Raw genomic sequence first — 17,538 nt, 5'->3', positions numbered from 1 at the left:
GAGAATGATTGGGGATACCATGGTATTGCAGCAGAGAAAACAGTGTTTTCTAGCTCTAGTTAATGGCCCAACACTCAGCAAACCCGTGTTTTGACTAAGCACATGTATTGAAGTGGTCAGAAAAAGTCATGTCAGAGAGAGCCTGGCTATTACTGCATGTTACTAAGACTGTTATTAACCACTTTGCAGACTTTCTATCTTAACAGGCTCAAAATACGCTGAGGGTTCCAGGAGGCCAGTCAGTGCATTGCACTGGCTTGCCCAGCTACGCTGTGTCCCAGTTTAACGTGTTCTTTGCATTTAGCCCCACTTTTTAGCCCACATGGCATAACCTTCCATGGAAGCTGTTTCAGCTCCTCAGAGTTGAAAAGCATTTCAAGATGATGTGAAAGGCTGCAGTAATTGCAACTTGTTTATGCTGCCAAGATGTTACTTTTCCCTCAAGGATTGAGAAAACTTTCAAAGTGGTAGTTGCATGCAATTGTATATGCTGGCAGATTTGCTCAGATACATTGTCCAGAGTCCTTAACAACTTGTTCCTCATCAAACTCTCCTTTTCAAGGTCATTTTAACTTCTACTCTTTCTGTAGTCCAACCCTCTCTTGCTTGGTTTTCTCTTTCTGGTTGCAGTGAGCTGGGGTGATGCTGCAGGCAAGAGCTTTATAGTTCGGAGCTCCCCAATGCTGCGGGCAAATGCCAGGTGGGCCTGCACAGTGCCCAAAGCTGTACTGACCTGGCTGGCTACCAGGACTGAGCCTGCACCCTGAGCACACTCACATACACTCATATCATCCAACTGTATTTGAGCCTTAACTACCAAATCCCACCTATGGCAGCAGCAGCAAGAATAAAACCCCTAGAAGGAGAGTTTGAGCACAGCCTTTTCAGCACTGCTTTTCATTCTTGGAGGTAGAAAGATACTTAGAAAGCAAGAAAAGGCTCCAAATCAAAAGAAACAGCATACCCTAGAACCTGCAGCTGAGTGACACTACTTTTGCAGTTTGGCACAGAGGACAGGGCAGATGCAGTCTATTAAAAAGCTGTGTGAGTGTAGTTTCTCAAAGGCAGCTGCAGTTGCATCACAAGCATTAGTGATTTCATGGTATGTATAGACATGTACTGAGTTCACATTCAGTGTCAAGTGCAGCTTTTAAGACTTTCAGACTGAACTGGTGGAACCCTGGTGATGCTTAACACCTGACTTTGAGAAAAGCTATGCCCTTATTTCCAGCCTGTAGCTTCGGAGAACCCTATGATGTAAAGAATTTACTTCTCTACAGCTTATGAGAAAGTTTCAGCTTATGCTTTATCAATTTAGATGATTTTAAAGCGGTTTGGACTTATGTTGCCACAAAAAGCCCTCAGATACTAAACCTTGTCTCTGAGCCCGCATACATCAATGTCACGGCACGTTTACCCACTCTGATTCATGTTACCCTTCATTTCAGTCCAAGCCAACGAGGTTAATGTTCTCCAGTTCTATATATGTCAAGAGAGCTAACAGCTGCAATGAACATGTACACAAAATTGGACATTGTTTGCTTTGTTGTTGACAACAAAGATTTTGATAAACCTTTGAGAAAGAGCAGGCTATGGCTTCCATACACACATCTTAATGTTAGCATCCCAGACAAGGTTCAGAGGTCAAAATCGGTTGTTTTGTAGTTCAGCTGGGAGTGGGGATGAAGAGGCATTGAGCTAGAGGATTTTTCTTTACCTAGGTTTGAGAGATTTTCACGTATTTTCAAAGAAAGGGAAGTAAACTGTTTCAATAAGTGCCCTAAACCTTCACATGCACAGCTTTAAGGGATAATGTGGAAGTGAGCTTTACACAGAAACAAAGACAGGTGAGGGGTCCCCTTGTAGAAGCTGAAATACCTCTGATTCAGCTCCTCAAATTCTCCTCAACTCCTGCCCTTTCTTAACTGTATGAAACCTCTAACTGCACCATTTTCTCCCACTGATTTACCTCCTTTCACAGCTCATCTTTCTTCTATCAAATGCATGCATGTTTTGTCTTTTCTCAAGTTTTTCTGCTTGCCCTCAATTCCATCTGAACCTTGATCTCCATCTTGCTGTTATCTTTTGCTCTTCCCCTTAAAGCTATTCTGTTCCTTCACAGTACACTCTTTAGTGTCTGTGTGGGTGTGTGCATGTGGGTAAATGTAATGCTTGAGCTCTTTACCTCCCAAAACATTTAGTATTTGTTTTCATTTTTACCTTCATGCTCACTTCTTGTGTTCATCTCCTGAAATTTCTTTTTGGACTATGTCCAATCTGGCTTATCTCTCAAACCAGTTTCCAAAAGCTTTTTAATTTCAGACATTAAATGCAGGATGCTTTTCCTCCTCACACTGTCCTGAAAGTTCTTCTTCCTGTGGCTCATGCTTTTTCTGACGTCTTTCCCATCTTTTTAACTCTTTCAGTGTACTTCAGGACAGTCCTTCCCCAAGCCTTCAACACGGGTGCTCTGAATAGTCTCTAACAAACCCTAATATCACATAGGTGTGTTCTTATAATCCAGATTTGTCTCCTGCGATATACAATTTCTTCTGGTTTTATACACACCTAGTTATGAGCTGAAGCTCTGTTTGGCTTTATCAGACCTTTTCTCCTGTTTTCCTTCTTCTACCCACTTTTCTCATCATTGTGCTTGCTGCCACCATCCCAACCATCACTGATGCCTCTTCCCTTCCCCCTGGACTTCTCTCCAGGTGCTGATTTAGGCTAGTCAGATCTTGCAGGTCTTTCCTGCCAAACATGTAAGACCTTATCTTCACAGAGTTCTTGCCCATCTCATCTCATTTCACCTTCACAAGTGTCTTGCTTATACCCATGAGAGAACAGCTGCCCTCCAGACTTTTGCCAAGTGCATCATTTATCCTCATCTTACCTCTTGCTCTGCTGTTTTCCAACACACTTAACAGAACTACTTGTTTTCAGCTTCAGTGTCCTCCACACCCTTATGTTTGCCCTTCATGTTGTTCTAAGAGATCAGCTTTTGCATGACTGACCTGTCAATGCCAGCCTTCATGGTCCTCTCCAAGTTTTAAGGCCAACCTTGTAATTTCTTCCATGCTGCCTCTCAAGTTTGCAAGTTTCCTTCAATCCTTCCAAAGCCATTTTACTGTTTGTATTCCTCCTCTAAGAATTTTCCTTGACTGAGATACAACAAAATCTTGTTTAGATGGCATGTGTCTCTCATTTCCTATCATGGAGTGCTATTACAGGTTCCTTGCACTCCCATCCGTGACTCGGGGTGGGGAGGGAACCCACATCCTTTTTGCTTCATACATCCTCTAGCACAATGGGGCACGATTAAAAGCCTGACAGAGGTTTTAGGGCAGTCCCATAACTCAGGGTATAATCAACACCACCTGCAGCACCCTGTACACTTTCTAAGTCCTACATGAGAAGGACAAGTATAAAGAATAGGTATGCAACTGAGGTACAAATATTTTTAGAGATAAGATATCCCAAGGAGTGATTAGCACAAAAGCTACCCCAGCCTGAGGAAATTAATAACAGACTTGTACAGGGATTCAGGGACGTTTAAAGCAAGCCTGGCCATCAATGCAGCGGTCAAAAAGCTGTTTTCCTTGAAGCACTGGGCCCAAAAGCCCTTTGCTGGCCAAGGCAAGGTGCCTCCCCTGGGAGGAAAAATGATGCTCTCAGTTCAGAATTGCCAAGTTTGGACTGAAGGTGTATTCCTCACCCATATACCAAATAATTCTCTTGTCATCACTAAAGTAAATTCACTTAAATACAGGTCTCTACTGCAAGACAGCTGGTTTCTAAACATCCAATGCTCCTCCACTGTACCCCCCTGCTCGCACTTGACCTTCTTGCCCACTACTGCGTTACTGATTTAGTAGTAAGGGCAGAGAAACTGCTCTTTGCCACAGCCAAATAAGAAAAACTGTTTTTCCAGACATATTTGATGTCATATGGGAGATGAGAAACAGCAGACTATCACCTTATTGAAGTTAAATCAGCCTACATTTACATCCCAGCCAAAAGAGAAGTGCGTTCAAACCAAGAACAGTTGCTTTGGGAGTGTATGCAGCTTTCCATCAGCTGCCTTCCTACCTAGGATTCACATATGATTTCTCAGTCCACAAGCTCCTGCAAGGTTCAAGAAATTCATTTTTAGGTAACTTGATACCCTGGAAAAACATGAAGATAAGAAACAAGAAGTCACTGCATCATCATTTCAGGTATTTACGCTTTGTACTTAAACTTTGTTTAGGAGTAGGTGATCTCTGCCCTCTCCAGTTTCGAGATGCATGAGTGAGAAATAATGGTTGAAAAAAAAAAAAAAAAGAACAAAATAAATGCTGTTAGGATACAGTGTCAGTTTTCTATTTAACTCATGTCACAGTATTTCTCTGTTGACTTGATGATATATTATGCACAAAATACACTATATTCTCACCATGACCTAAATGCCAAACCCCCAAAAGTCCGAGTCATGCTCCCATACCAATTAAAGCCTAGTGATCCAGCCTGTGAGGCCAGTGGAAGGAGGTGTCCCACATGGGATTGTTTGCTTATGGCAAAGTCTGCAAAGTAAGATTTGAGTAGAAGAAAGCACTTGCACTTTTGAATTTGGTCCATTCTCACCCATCATATCAGGTATTACATCTGCCTAAATAAGAGTTACTAACCTGGCCACAAAGACACAGTACCAAGGTGGCTAAAAGGAAGAGAACACACAAATGTTCATGCAAGGTTTAGTCAAAATAAAAATTAGCACAGCAAAATACCAAACAACTAAAATCAAGACAACTATCAGAAAAATGGTACTGCTCTTATGGTAGTTGGAAAACAAGTGAATTAGAAGAAAATGCTGAGTCAAGAGAGAAGGTGGGAGGAAGAGAGCTGGGAGCATCCATGGAAGATCCAGCCCGAGGGCAGGGGCAGCTCCTGGTGTGTGTGTGCAGACCGACAGCAACGGCACAAACTGAATCTCTGACTGCCCAAGTCATCAACCTCTGGGATGAGATAACAGGGCTACGTTGCTTCATAAGCTCCTGTTAGCAGGGTCAGTAAATCAGGTTAGTACTCCATCAGGCACTGTACACCTACGAGGTATGACTGTTAACCAATTCAATCTACTGACCTGCAAATATTCCTATTATGGAAGAGAAGGAAGAAAATACTTCCAATTAAATATATCAACATAAATACAGTTACTCAACTAGTCAGACAAATTCAGTCTGACTGCAGCAAAATCCAGTTATAGCTGTGCATTTATTATTGCCTGGTTTGCCTCTGGGTAATATTCACCATGGAAATACTTGAATTCATCAATTTCAAGTAACTTGCCATATTATAAAGCCAGTTTGTGTTCATAACTACTTACTGTGACTTGTTTCAACTTTTTTTTTTTTTTTTTTTAAGGTTGAAACTGATCTTTTGTACCCCTTGTGTTCCCTCCTAGGCACACCTCAGAGGCAGCGGTCCTGGCTTTCTGTCTTTCCCACTCAGAAGTGTCATCCAACTACTCTGACTAGATCTCAGAGATACTCTTCTTGCTTTTCCACCCTTACTATTGCTCCTGCTGCCTTTGAGACACATAAGCCCTTTCATGCCAGTGCTCTGAAAGCCAGTTACTAAACTCAAATTACGTTTTCAAAGTTCTTTATTCTTTTATTCCCCTGCTGTAAGTACAAATCAGCACAGACAAAAATAACAAAAAAGCCTTTATGTCTGGGTCATTATACCTTAGGATATCCTTGCCAGTGTTTGCAAGCTTTTCTTAACCCAGCTGTACTGCCAAGTCAGACCAGCAGAAACACAGTCTTGTTTGCAGTGTGCCCTGTGTGGTCCAAGGCTCATCACCTGCTTAACACCGACAATCCATTCCCTCCTTCCAGCCAGGAAGTCCAAGGCTTAGCTCTCATTTCTTCAGTGATCTACCAGAGGAAAGAATATTTTCAGACTCCAAATAATAATATTGTTTTTTCCATGGATGCCACTCATGATCTTCACTTTTTACCAGGCTATTCCCTTGCTTCAACAGTCATAATTGTTCTGGCCAATTGTCATTAGAACATCTTAACTGCCTTACATTAAGCAGATACATTAATCAGGAGTTGAATGAATTATGAATGGCCATAGTTAGATTGTGGGTGGTCTGCCTGGCACTGGGAAAAAGAATCTCAAAAGTGTCCAGGCTACATGGAGCTTCCTTAATCTCAACTCTGCCTCACAACCATCCCCTCAACCATCCTTACAACCATCTCCTCAATCCTCAGGTACAACAAAGAGCAGATGCTACAAGATACAGTCACTGCCCAGCTCCTCCTTTGCAGTCCAAAGCCTCTGCTTGACTTTGATGAAAGTGGCTTTAATTGCTGCGCAACTCTCCTTCCACATGCACCAGATAATACAGGAGGAGCCACTTGTCACCAACAGTACAGTATTATCAAGTATGTGAAAAGCACAATGAATTAGATGAGATACATTATTGTGTTAAGTGACCTTGAAATAAACCATTAGAAACATGGAATTTGTACTCACTATATATTAAAGCCAAAGTCACCAATTCATACCAAGTGCTACGTGGCACAGTGAGAATTACAACCTAAACACACAGTTTAATCATCAAATGCAAATATTTAAGTGTTCAATTGTCAGAAGACTGTTTAAAGACAGTATGATCCGCAGCTAAAAGCAACTCCTCCAGCAGGATGGGGTTATCACGCTGCCCAGTCACTGTGTCTCCAAAGAAACCCAAGCCAAGATGTCAATATACAAAAAACTCAGAGGTAATTCTTTGAGATTTTTCATTGCTCTGCACAGTTCCCAAGTTAGAAACTTCTTTAAGGAAAATTACATGTAAATGCAGCAGGCTTTCCTAACAGATAAGTAAGAAATAAAAATGCTAAAGTAATGCTCTAATAACTAAAAAGTAGAAAGCTACTTGCCAAATCAATACAAAACCTAAAATATGCTGCACAAGAGATGAGCAATGATATCAGTAGAGGTCAGCTTTCTTCTAAAGGTTTGAGTATTTACATTCCTAAAACATGAAGAACTCATTCTTCTCTTGATGTAATAATTTACTGCATGATTTATTCAATATTAATACATGTAGAAAATTTAATAAATGGAATATTAGAAAAATACTGAAGGAACAAACAAGCCAATGCAGTGGTTATTAAGTAAGAATAGCTGGGTTGAGTAGTGTTACTCGTCCTTTGCTACAGTGATCAAGTCAACTGTATGCCTGATAAAAGCTGCACTTTAGAGACTGAAGTTGAAGACTGTTTTCAGAAATAATAACATGGAAGACAGGAGTTAAATTAAAGGAAAGATTATTCCATGATTGATTTCAATACATTTATAAAATGACTTGGTCCAGATCTGCATTCAGTGATAATTTTCAAACTAATGTAATATTCTAAACCCCTTTAGATTCAATTTCAAATAAACCACACCAAAGAAAGGTCTTGTTTTTTGAAGAAGCTGCTACAGCTGGATACCATTTCAAAGTTATGATGTGAAACCATCCAGCATACAGCACCCAACCCTGCACTTACCCCTGCACCACTCACGAGAGTGGATACAGAAAGTAATGACATCAGGTAGGTTATGCCTTGCATTTAAAACTGTTAGTTCACCTGAAATAAAATAGGTGAAAATATAAAACTTAGATAAATGTAAGCGGGTAACAGCGAGTTGTAAAACAGGTCTGTCAAAGGATACAGAAATACATACAGGACAACTGCAGTTTCATATCGCTAAAGCAAAAGAAAGGCTGAGAACTTTATGTGATGAACTCAAGTCTGGAATACTATCCAAACCCATGCAAATCTAAGGGAAAAAATACGAACCTGGATGTACTTCAATTAAACATTACCAGATGGTCTGTATATAGTGCACAGATTTTTGTCAGCCGTTGGTCTAAATGAAATTCAAATGTGGAAAGCGGAAAAAAAATCTACAATCTGCACAGTTCTATACTTTCTTAGTAGAGAAATATGGAAGTGATCCTTAAAAAGTACATCCAAAACATATTTGGGAATTTTCTTATTTAACAATTGGTTCAAAAAAGTTACAATGGTTTGGACTGTCCAGCGGTGATGACAGCCCATCACGCACTACAAAACCGCAGGAGGTCTGGAAGAGTGAAAGTCTAAGCTAATCATCTTCAATGCAGGGGAAGGGGAACAGAGTTCAGGCCAACTTTATTCTGCCAACTGCAAGACATTCCAACTGTCTGAACTGTTTACAAAGCAGGAATCCAGTTGATATAGGTTATCTCAAATGGCATGTATCAGAATTATTTATTTTTAAATGAATAATTGCAAAACTATGTCCACAGGAAGTTAAGTATTTATAGTGCATACAGTTGTTTGAAATAGCTCCCCAGCTAGGCAGTCTGTCGTGTACCAAATGCATGGTGACTAATCCACAGCCAAAGACAGTAATTGCAAGTTATGTACCTTTTGAAAGTTATAATAGGGCTGCTATCTAGGTATTAGCTCTCTTTTAGCAGAGAGGCCCTAAAGGTACAAGTAGCAAATTAAACATAATGTTTCCATTGCTAAAGTTCAGACTAATAGATCATTTCACTACTTAAAATAAACATTTTTTCCTCTAAACATTCTTCATCACTTCTCTGGCACTATTGTTAGCCAGAACTTTTAAAGTAGTTATTAAAAATAAGGTCCTGAGGGTCACTGTTTTGTTCAAGTACAAGATCTATAAACTAAGCCAGACTGCCATCCTTCACTCTATCTGAGTTTGCTTCTAAATACAGCTTTTTTCCTAAGAGTAAAAACACCCATAGTGAGATTTTGACTTTCTTTAATTTAAAGATTGTATTACAGAAAAGTTTAAGTAAGGAATCCTTATAAGGATTAACTCTTGACATTATATATTGCCAAGATACAGTGTAGCTGCAAGGGCTCTATGTGAACCTTCATATAAGTTGCTTTCTTACATACACAGTTGCTGAACAACAAAAATGGTATTTACCATTTGTAAGAGAAGACAGTGGTATTTAAACAGTCCTTTTACCAGTGTGTTCTGGTTCTCCCAAATTAGAAACACACCATACTAAAACTGTAAAATCCTACTATACAGAATGTTGATAGAGATGAAATTTCTAAAGATTACAACTGATGAAACATTAAAATGAAAACTAAGGAGTGTTGATTATGTAGAATGGTTTCTCTTTTACTGGCAGGTCAAATATACTAGAAACATACAAATATTTCTGATAATCTAATTCCAGATGAACTCAAAACACTGAAGTAACATACACAGGCTAAGAGAATTCAATACTGTTCCAAGGCACTTACTGAATCTCCATGACTAGATGAAAACCAGAACAAATTATGTCTGACAATTAAACAGTATATAATATAAAAATAACCTTTTGCTTACAATTTACAAAATGTATTACAATCTTTATCTCTGCTAACCTGCAATTCTGGCTGTGTGTGTCCAGCAATTTTTGTAAAAAACCCCAGAAACTATTTTCTAAAACTTCAGGGCAAATAATTTACAAATAAGGTACACAAAATTTTAGATCATGCAGAGATTTCTTACATCTTCTGTTAATATTTTATGATTGCAACTTTATCAAATTATATACTTACTTGCCCTGTACATATACAAAATAATGCATACATGGTAATCAAACGTTAGCAAAAAGTAGTCCATAAACACAATCTGTCAAAAGTATTACTATATTAACATATGTCTACAAGCAGCGTGTAACAGGGTTAAAAGACATTAAGGCAATAATACTTGAAGTTACAAAATAAATCATATGTAATACTTTCTCCTAAGTGTAATAAGGCAGGTAGATGGCCCCAGCAAAAAGTTAAGTTGTAATACTGGAATCCACTGTTGTGAACAATGTTTAAGGTTTTGCATGGGATGTACTGTAAGAGTGTACCATTTGGTAGTTAGATCTACACTGCTCTGTGTTAGTCGCCCCCCAGAAAAGTGGAATACTATTTTTCTAGTTCTCAGTGGCACTTGAGTTTTCCAGTATAATTTATTGGTAGTATGTCCATTGGTTCTTGCATCATGTCCATTCTGAAGGGGGCTCTCTTGGTCCTCTGGGCTTTCCACAGCGGTTACCAAAACCTAAGGGAAGAAATGTATTTAATATTTCTGTCCACTTGGACGACACTGTCTCACAAATGTTGGCAGCAGTCAGAAGGATCACTGTAACACATGCTCCAGCTCTAAAGGAAGAGGTTTATTCTCAGGGCTAGAAGATGGCTTTGTAGTATTAGAAGTTCTAAAGGCACTACGGCCATATGTAATACAAACATGAAGAATGTGCATATAATTATAGTTCACTATTTAAACCTCACTTGGAAAATACTTTTCAGCAAATACAGTATTACAGCCCTTGTTACCATTTATTGATTTTTCTTTTTCCTTCTCTGTGTATCAAAGCAGTTTTCTCAGGTATTATTTCTGAAAATTACAGAAGTGATATCCCATTTGACTGATACACTCTAAAAAACAAAGTGAAGAATGACTGAATCGCTTATTCTGGGAAAAATTCTTTCAGTGTTGCTGAAGAGACAAGACAGGCTCATTTGGCTGGGTCCTCCACCTCAGCGAGATGGAGGGAGATAGTAGTAGCAGCTACCCAGACTAGCACTGTTAGTAAGTCTTCTGTTTAAATCATCTAGTGATCATGCTTTGAACTAATTGTAATTACCAATATCTGTTACTTCTGCAGGAAATTCTGAAATTTGACCTCTTGCATCAGTGGCACCAGAAAAAGAAATCTGAGGTAAAATGTCAGTTGGTGTTTTGTTGCTTCTTTCAGGACGATCTGGAAAACACACACACCCCCCCCTTACTGTAACATTCATTTAGTCAGCACTGTGTAAATACTATTTTTAAGTATAGCTCAGTCCAGAACACAACTTGCATCAAGTATTATTTACAAAAATAAAGATTTAAAAGCCAGTTTCTCATTTCTCAAAAAGCATACTTCAAAATTGTTTATGAAGCAGATGTTCAATGACAGTGATACATTCTGGTTTGCCAAATATGGAATTTTTTTTTTAAGTTTGTATGGATATTTAAAATCCTGTGTAGCACCTATTTACAGCAAGAGCTCACAGTACCATTTAATACATCAATATAAATGCATCTGTTCATATTCTTTCTAAACTCAAGGTACACATGGTGTAACTATGTGTTGCATTACTTGTATAACACTCCATTAGCAAATCTGTAATATTTCTGAAAATTAATTTATTTTTTAAAAATCTACCAGGTATTTAACATGCAGCTCCAGATAGGCTGTCCAAGCCCATTCAAGCATATGCAGAAGACACATGGCAGACATAAGCTTACAGCTGAAGCAGGTTGCTGCAAAGTTAAACATCAGCTGATATACTGCACTTCTTACTGAAGCCTTTTCAGAGACCAAAATTAAAGACTTTGGTAAATATCCAGCATACATACATATATACACACACATCACTGCTGAATGTATTTCAGGTTTACTCCCATCTTTATGAAACTAAAGAAATTAATGCACCAACTTTTACAATTTCTATTGCAGTAACATGGGAAGTTCTAATTAAGCTGAAAAAATACTGCTGTTATAATATGCATTTAAACTCAGTATTTTTGGTCTTCATTATTTTAGCACACCCTAAGTTTAACATAAATTTTTAAGTTAGACATGTAACTTGCTTTCTCAGAAAACCTTAGCAGCTTTTAAAAACAGAAGGCCTTTTCAGAAATGCCAGTATTTTGACAATATACTTAAATATCTTCAGAGCAAAAGCCAAGTTCAGGCAAATTTTTGTTCAGTAGGAAAAATGTATTAAAAAAAAATTGTTTCCCTCACTTACCGGGTAGTATAGGTGAACTTGTTTTCAAACCCTGTTAATGAGAAATATTTAAAATAATTCTATAAAATGCTTCCAAAATATTAAAGAATACCAGAAATTTAAGACAATAAAAACATTTTTTAAAAAATATACAACATCTGTGGAAATATCTACTTCCTCCCACATTTCTGACTTGCTATAACACTGACAAAAAATGCTACAGTAGTTAATAAAGAATTTACTATCAGAACCTTACTTAATATTTAATAAAAAGGTAAAATTGTCACATTACAAATTATTTGCAAAATTAGGTAGGTTAGTTCTCATACAGTCCCTGAAAATTCACACGTAACGTTTTTGTCATATTTTTAAGCCATGTGTAAAGGTGGCTGTAAAGTGTATTGGGGGTGCATGGAAAAAAGGCACAAACGTAAAGAGGTTTCACATGCTTTTGAAGTTTTGCCAGATGTTTATGCTGGATGACTTTGAGCAACTAGTAGACTGATGTGAAAAATGGAATCTGATGGGCAGAAAAGAGTTTGTTTAAAATAAGTACGGATATAAGGAAGAACTTTATCAGGCAGTGAAGTAGGTTGCCCACAGAAGATAACGAAGTCTCCACCTTTGGGGACTTTTCAAGACCCAAGTGGATAAAGCCCTGAGCAGCCTGGTCTGGGTCCCTGTTTCATGCAGAAGGTTAGACTAGAGACTGCAATTATCCTCCAGCTTGAGTTAGCTTATGATCAATTAATGGCAGACAGCAAGCTCCATAAAAGCAGCATATTTATGCCTTAAATTAGGGCTTTAGGAGCGTATTAAGGATGACTTTTTAAAGTATTGCTGAACTTAGAAAACTAGATAGTTTTATTGGAAAGAAAACATGCTCTTAACACATCAGTTCAGCAGCACAGGCAGAGGAAAAACTGGCTAGTTGTAGATGATCAACAGCTGTGACTTTTCACAAATATGTGTTTTGCTTTTTGTTGTAGCTCCTGACTGAGCTAGAAACGACTGATTAGTACAGACTTGTCTCCTGTACTTACTGTAGAGACTGTTTGTTCAGGGAGATGCTGATCACGCAATATGCTCCACTCAGACTGTGCAATCGTAACTGGCTTCGGCAAGGGTGTGCCTAGGAAAAATTACATCAAACTCAACATACATGAGTTTTCTCCATGATGAGGCATTAGAACACAGCATCTGAAGTGTGCTATAAAGCAACATTTTTATAATTAAATGCTTGTAAAAACATGAATCTCTGTTTACATGAAGAGCATTCAAGATAAGGGAAAACTCCACAAAATAATTCAAAACACAAGACTGCAGTGTTTGCATTGTGGATGTTAATTTCCTTCATTTAGGGGTTCCTAACCAATAGGAAAATTAGCTTATTTTTCCAATGATGTTTTAAAAATTTTGTTATACCACCCATGCAATAATAGTAGCTCTGAAAAAAAACCCATGCTAAGTAAAGAAAACACACAAGTCAGGACAGTCATATCCGTCCTTTACTGACATCATGCAAAAACATCAAAATTGAAGTGATTTTACTGATTCCAGACCCAAAAAGATTTTTTATTGTTTCTTGTGTTCTCACAAAAAAGAAGCAAGTCCATAATATCCAAAGAAAGGATCACTTTGACTCTGAACTACCCATCTTATGATACTCAAGGGCCATATTTACAAAACTTCCTTGTTTTTATGCTGAAAATAACTATATTAACTACTTTGGCCAAATATGTTTTAAATGTCACACACAAAGTGACACTAAACAAAAGTCTCATTAAATAACTGCGTCACACTAGGTTTTCTGGAAGATACCAAACATCAACTTAATTTATCATTTCCTTTCAATTAATCTTTTTTGTATTCTGCCATTACTAGTTTGTTGAATGAAATATGAAGATAGAAGTACATCCTTTGTAAGTGTCAGTTTTCTCTTCCAGTTACCTTTTTTGATACAGGCAAAGAGTAAACTATGTTAAATTTAAAAATAGACTGGGCTTGTTCACTAGACACAGTGCAGTATGAAATGTCATCATCTTTCCTTTGCTTAAGAAAGAAGAATCAGATAAGCACTGTTCATGTGTTTTCCCATTCCCTACCCCGGGAGCAGTAGGAAACTAAAATAGCTGGGGAATCCCCTAGCTGTACTGCATTTACCCACTGTATCTCATTTCCATACTCTTCAGACTGATTCTACTAAAATCAACATTAAGTCTCCCATATACTTAACTATCATGTAACAGCATGCTTAGTCATAAAATGAGAAATAATTTGACTGTGTTCAAGGGCTTGTGAAAGTTAAACCTCAGAATATGCCATTACACATGCTAGATTTCATACCATTTTACAATTTGCTCCAACACTAAGATTAACCAAAAAGCAGGGGTATTCCAATACAATACTGAAACATATTTCACTTTTTATCCCCAATTATCACAAAACATTAAGAACTCACTCTGTTCACTTGCTAATACAAATGATTCTGGTGTTCTTTCTGGGAGTGGGGGAGAGGAATCTTCACTAGTATCAGCATCTAAATCAAAAATGACATTTAGATAAGTTAAAACACACACTTAAATTTTCCTTGTAGGTTTTTAGAAGTTGATCTTTTGATATGTGAGATCATCCTAAACTTGGTATTAAATTTCAGGCAAAAGGAAAATTTGTTCCATATATTATAAAACATTTTGGTTTAATGCCTTGGGAGCTATTTCATGATAACAACACTATCTTCACATTAAGGGGGTAGGATCAGTTCACATGTTATGAGAGAAAAAAAGTAAAATCCATTTTCAGTCTAAGTAATTTGGAGGAAAAAAAACTTCAGCAACTCCAATGAAAAATTTTTCTTCATTCTTTCAGAAACAGAAGATAAGCAGAATTAACAGTCTGCACTGGAGCAGTACCGTTTGCTTCTTGAACAAGTAACTTGCCACTAACTGTAACCATAGTAGTTAACATAATTTAATTGCAGTTCATTACATGTCTATTTGCTGCCACTGCAAGCGAGTTAAGCTCATTACAACACATTGGCTTCTTGAACTCTTCTGCAGATACAGGTAACTGCACACAGTTGGAGCCTACCAACTGAAACACTGGTGCAGCTTCCAAACCCTGGTAAGAAGTGTGTTGAAAATATGTATGAGCTCTCCAGCTGTGCTGAAGATAGTAACTTAGTGCTGATGAGCAGCAATTTTGAGCTTTTCTTAAGTGGCTCTAACCATACTTAGTTATGAGTCCAAAGTCAGTACTGTGCAGCTAGGTTGCACGGTGCAAGGACATTAAGCAACGTTGCTTTTCAGGACTGCATCGTGTGACAGTTGAGTTCCAGGGAAGCTCTACATTAACCACTTCTCTAAAGCCCCAAGTCTCAGTTTTGCTTCCCAAGTCCCAGTTTTGCTTCCCAAGTCCCAGTTTTGCTTCCCAAGTCCATCTCGGAGCCCACCCAAGCTGGCTTCCCACACTACCAGTGTAAACTAGTTAAACAATCTAGTGTAAGGTTAACTAGCCAGAAGGGTAAATAGGAGCCAGAAGAGAAGGCTACTCTTTGTGCCAGTAACACATGCTGTTCCCAGTCTGTTCCCTCTTGCCTCTCTGGAGTGTTATAACACAAGCTGTTTTGGCAGCAAAAGGCCCTCTCCAGCCTGCTAAGGAATTTGAGGTAGAAATTAAAGGTTTAAAACAATTCAAAGTAGCTGCTGCCATAAGAAGTCTCATCTGACAACTGTATTCTAGACATAAAAAAATGAAGACACATTTCAACTAATGAAACCATGAAACTTGCCCTACCAACATGCCAGCAGCAGGGACAGGAACTCCACCATGATTTACAAGCCACTGTGTTCAAAGTGACTTCTTTGAGACCTGCTCCATCTCAAGTTCACTACACAGCATAAGAAAATCTTCGTTTATTGAAATAGTCTCTATAAAATCAGCAAATGAAGTCACTATGGAGTATGCACTAACTGAAAGTGAGGTTTTGGGGTTTTTTGTTTTCTGTTATTCTTGTGGGATGGTTGTTGCTGGTTTTTTTTTTTTTTAACCTCAGGGTACAACTACTTTTCACTTCATTTGAATTAAAAAGAAGATTTAATTATGTGGTAAGATCATGCACACCAACAGTTATGGTTAAGCAACAAGGGTGCTGATAAGTTCACAGGGAAGCTTCATTGCTGATTGTACCCACATCCCCAGCTTCAGACAGAAGAGTCCTGAACAATTATTGAGAATGAGAAACCCACTGTAAAACATGGTTTAGGATCACTGGTGCAAAGTGATCTAACCCTGTATTCTTGAGTCTGAGGTGGATTACAAGACCTGCAACCTGAAAATAAAATGGGAAGTGTTCACTACGGTACAAAAGAATAGACACACCCTCGATAACAAGATAAATTATAAAAAATTAATATAAAAATTTTAAGCCGTTCCTGTGAATGCAGCAACATACCAGCAGCACAAAGGCTGAACTGTTATTTCAGGATGTTTCTGATATGCAGTTACATGAAACAAATTCTTGAGAGACATTTCTCCCATTCTTTATCACATTTATGACATATCACTTATTTTACAGCATCTATGTAAAGAGATGTGTAGAGAGGTAATGATTTTCAAACAGTGATAAACAATGATTGCCCTGGGAAAGAAGGAACAAAGCCCGGCTAAGCGCAGTGTTGGAAAAATACTATAGCATGCAAATCTACTGAAAACAAATCCAAGGAGGACTGCTTGATATAAACGTTGAAATAACTATGACATAAAGGGCTTTGTCTGCTATGCAGAGCATTTTTAAACTGTCACAGGGTTAAAAAAACATACATGTATGTGCAAATATTTTGTGTGTATACACAGTATCACAAAAATCTCTAAAAACAGATTGCTTTTAAAGCTGCAAAATAGGTCACATTTCTGACTTTTGGTGCAAACTTAGTTCACAAAGCAAGTACTTTCAATTCAGTTGGTTCTGCATCCTGCATCATACAGTGAGCCCCATTTCACCTCAAAGTCATGCAGCTTGCAGAGAGTCCTGAAGCGAGGCCATCACTGTAAGGACCTCCTAGCACAAGAGTCTGATCTAAACACAGCTCATGTTCTCCTTTCAGCTCCGCAGCCTTACTACACGCTTTGTTGGACTTTGCACAGCCAGTTACCAAGGCCTAATTTGTTCTTCCCAGTTACGTCCTCCATCTGATCTAAGTGTGCCAGCCTGACCGAAATCTGAACCAGCACATTTTAGGACCCTTTTGCCTTTGATAAGTGATATTATAACTTTTTGCAGAAGTAGTTTTGCAAACTTTTCTTGCTCAAAAAACTACAAAAAGCAGTAAAAGATTAAAAGCGACTGAATAATTTTCAAAGCACTGCTAAAGCAGAACTTGGATTTTTGAGATAAACAGCAATGTTACTTTGTCTCCCCCAGCCACGTACAGAAAAAGAGGAATGTAGGGCTAAGTATTTACAATGCTATTAAAACACAGGAGCCAAATCATGAGCAACTTCAAAGAGTGATACAGTGAAAGAGGTTACATCTACATTTTTAGGACCAGCACATCAACCAGTAAGCATGCATTTGATGTGTGTTTGGACAAGCCTGCTTAAATTACTTCGACTACTCAAAACTGCCATTATTATAGACACTTCCATGAAATTGGACACGAAGAAAAAAATGCACCAACCAATAACACAGAAACCTGCAATTAAGGAT

General features: G+C 38.2%; 1 protein-coding gene across 1 annotated transcript in view; it reads right to left on the bottom strand.

The window, feature by feature from the left end:
- Positions 1-8,800: 8,800 nt before the first annotated feature.
- PTPN12 (protein tyrosine phosphatase non-receptor type 12) overlaps positions 8,801-17,538 on the bottom strand; it is an 82,168-nt gene continuing 73,430 nt past the window's right edge. The window contains exons 14-18 of the mRNA XM_074827881.1: positions 14,293-14,370; positions 12,875-12,963; positions 11,853-11,883; positions 10,700-10,816; positions 8,801-10,110 (exon numbers count right to left, since the gene is read on the bottom strand). Of these exons, the coding sequence (XP_074683982.1) occupies positions 10,049-10,110; positions 10,700-10,816; positions 11,853-11,883; positions 12,875-12,963; positions 14,293-14,370 (377 nt within the window). The 3' untranslated portion in view covers positions 8,801-10,048. The remainder of the gene's footprint in view (positions 10,111-10,699; positions 10,817-11,852; positions 11,884-12,874; positions 12,964-14,292; positions 14,371-17,538) is intronic.

Source organism: Strix aluco, chromosome 5, assembly GCF_031877795.1.
Source record: "Strix aluco isolate bStrAlu1 chromosome 5, bStrAlu1.hap1, whole genome shotgun sequence".
Lineage (NCBI taxonomy): Eukaryota > Metazoa > Chordata > Aves > Strigiformes > Strigidae > Strix > Strix aluco.
Note: the sequence above shows the minus strand (reverse complement) of the source record. Positions and strands in the feature narration are given on the sequence as shown.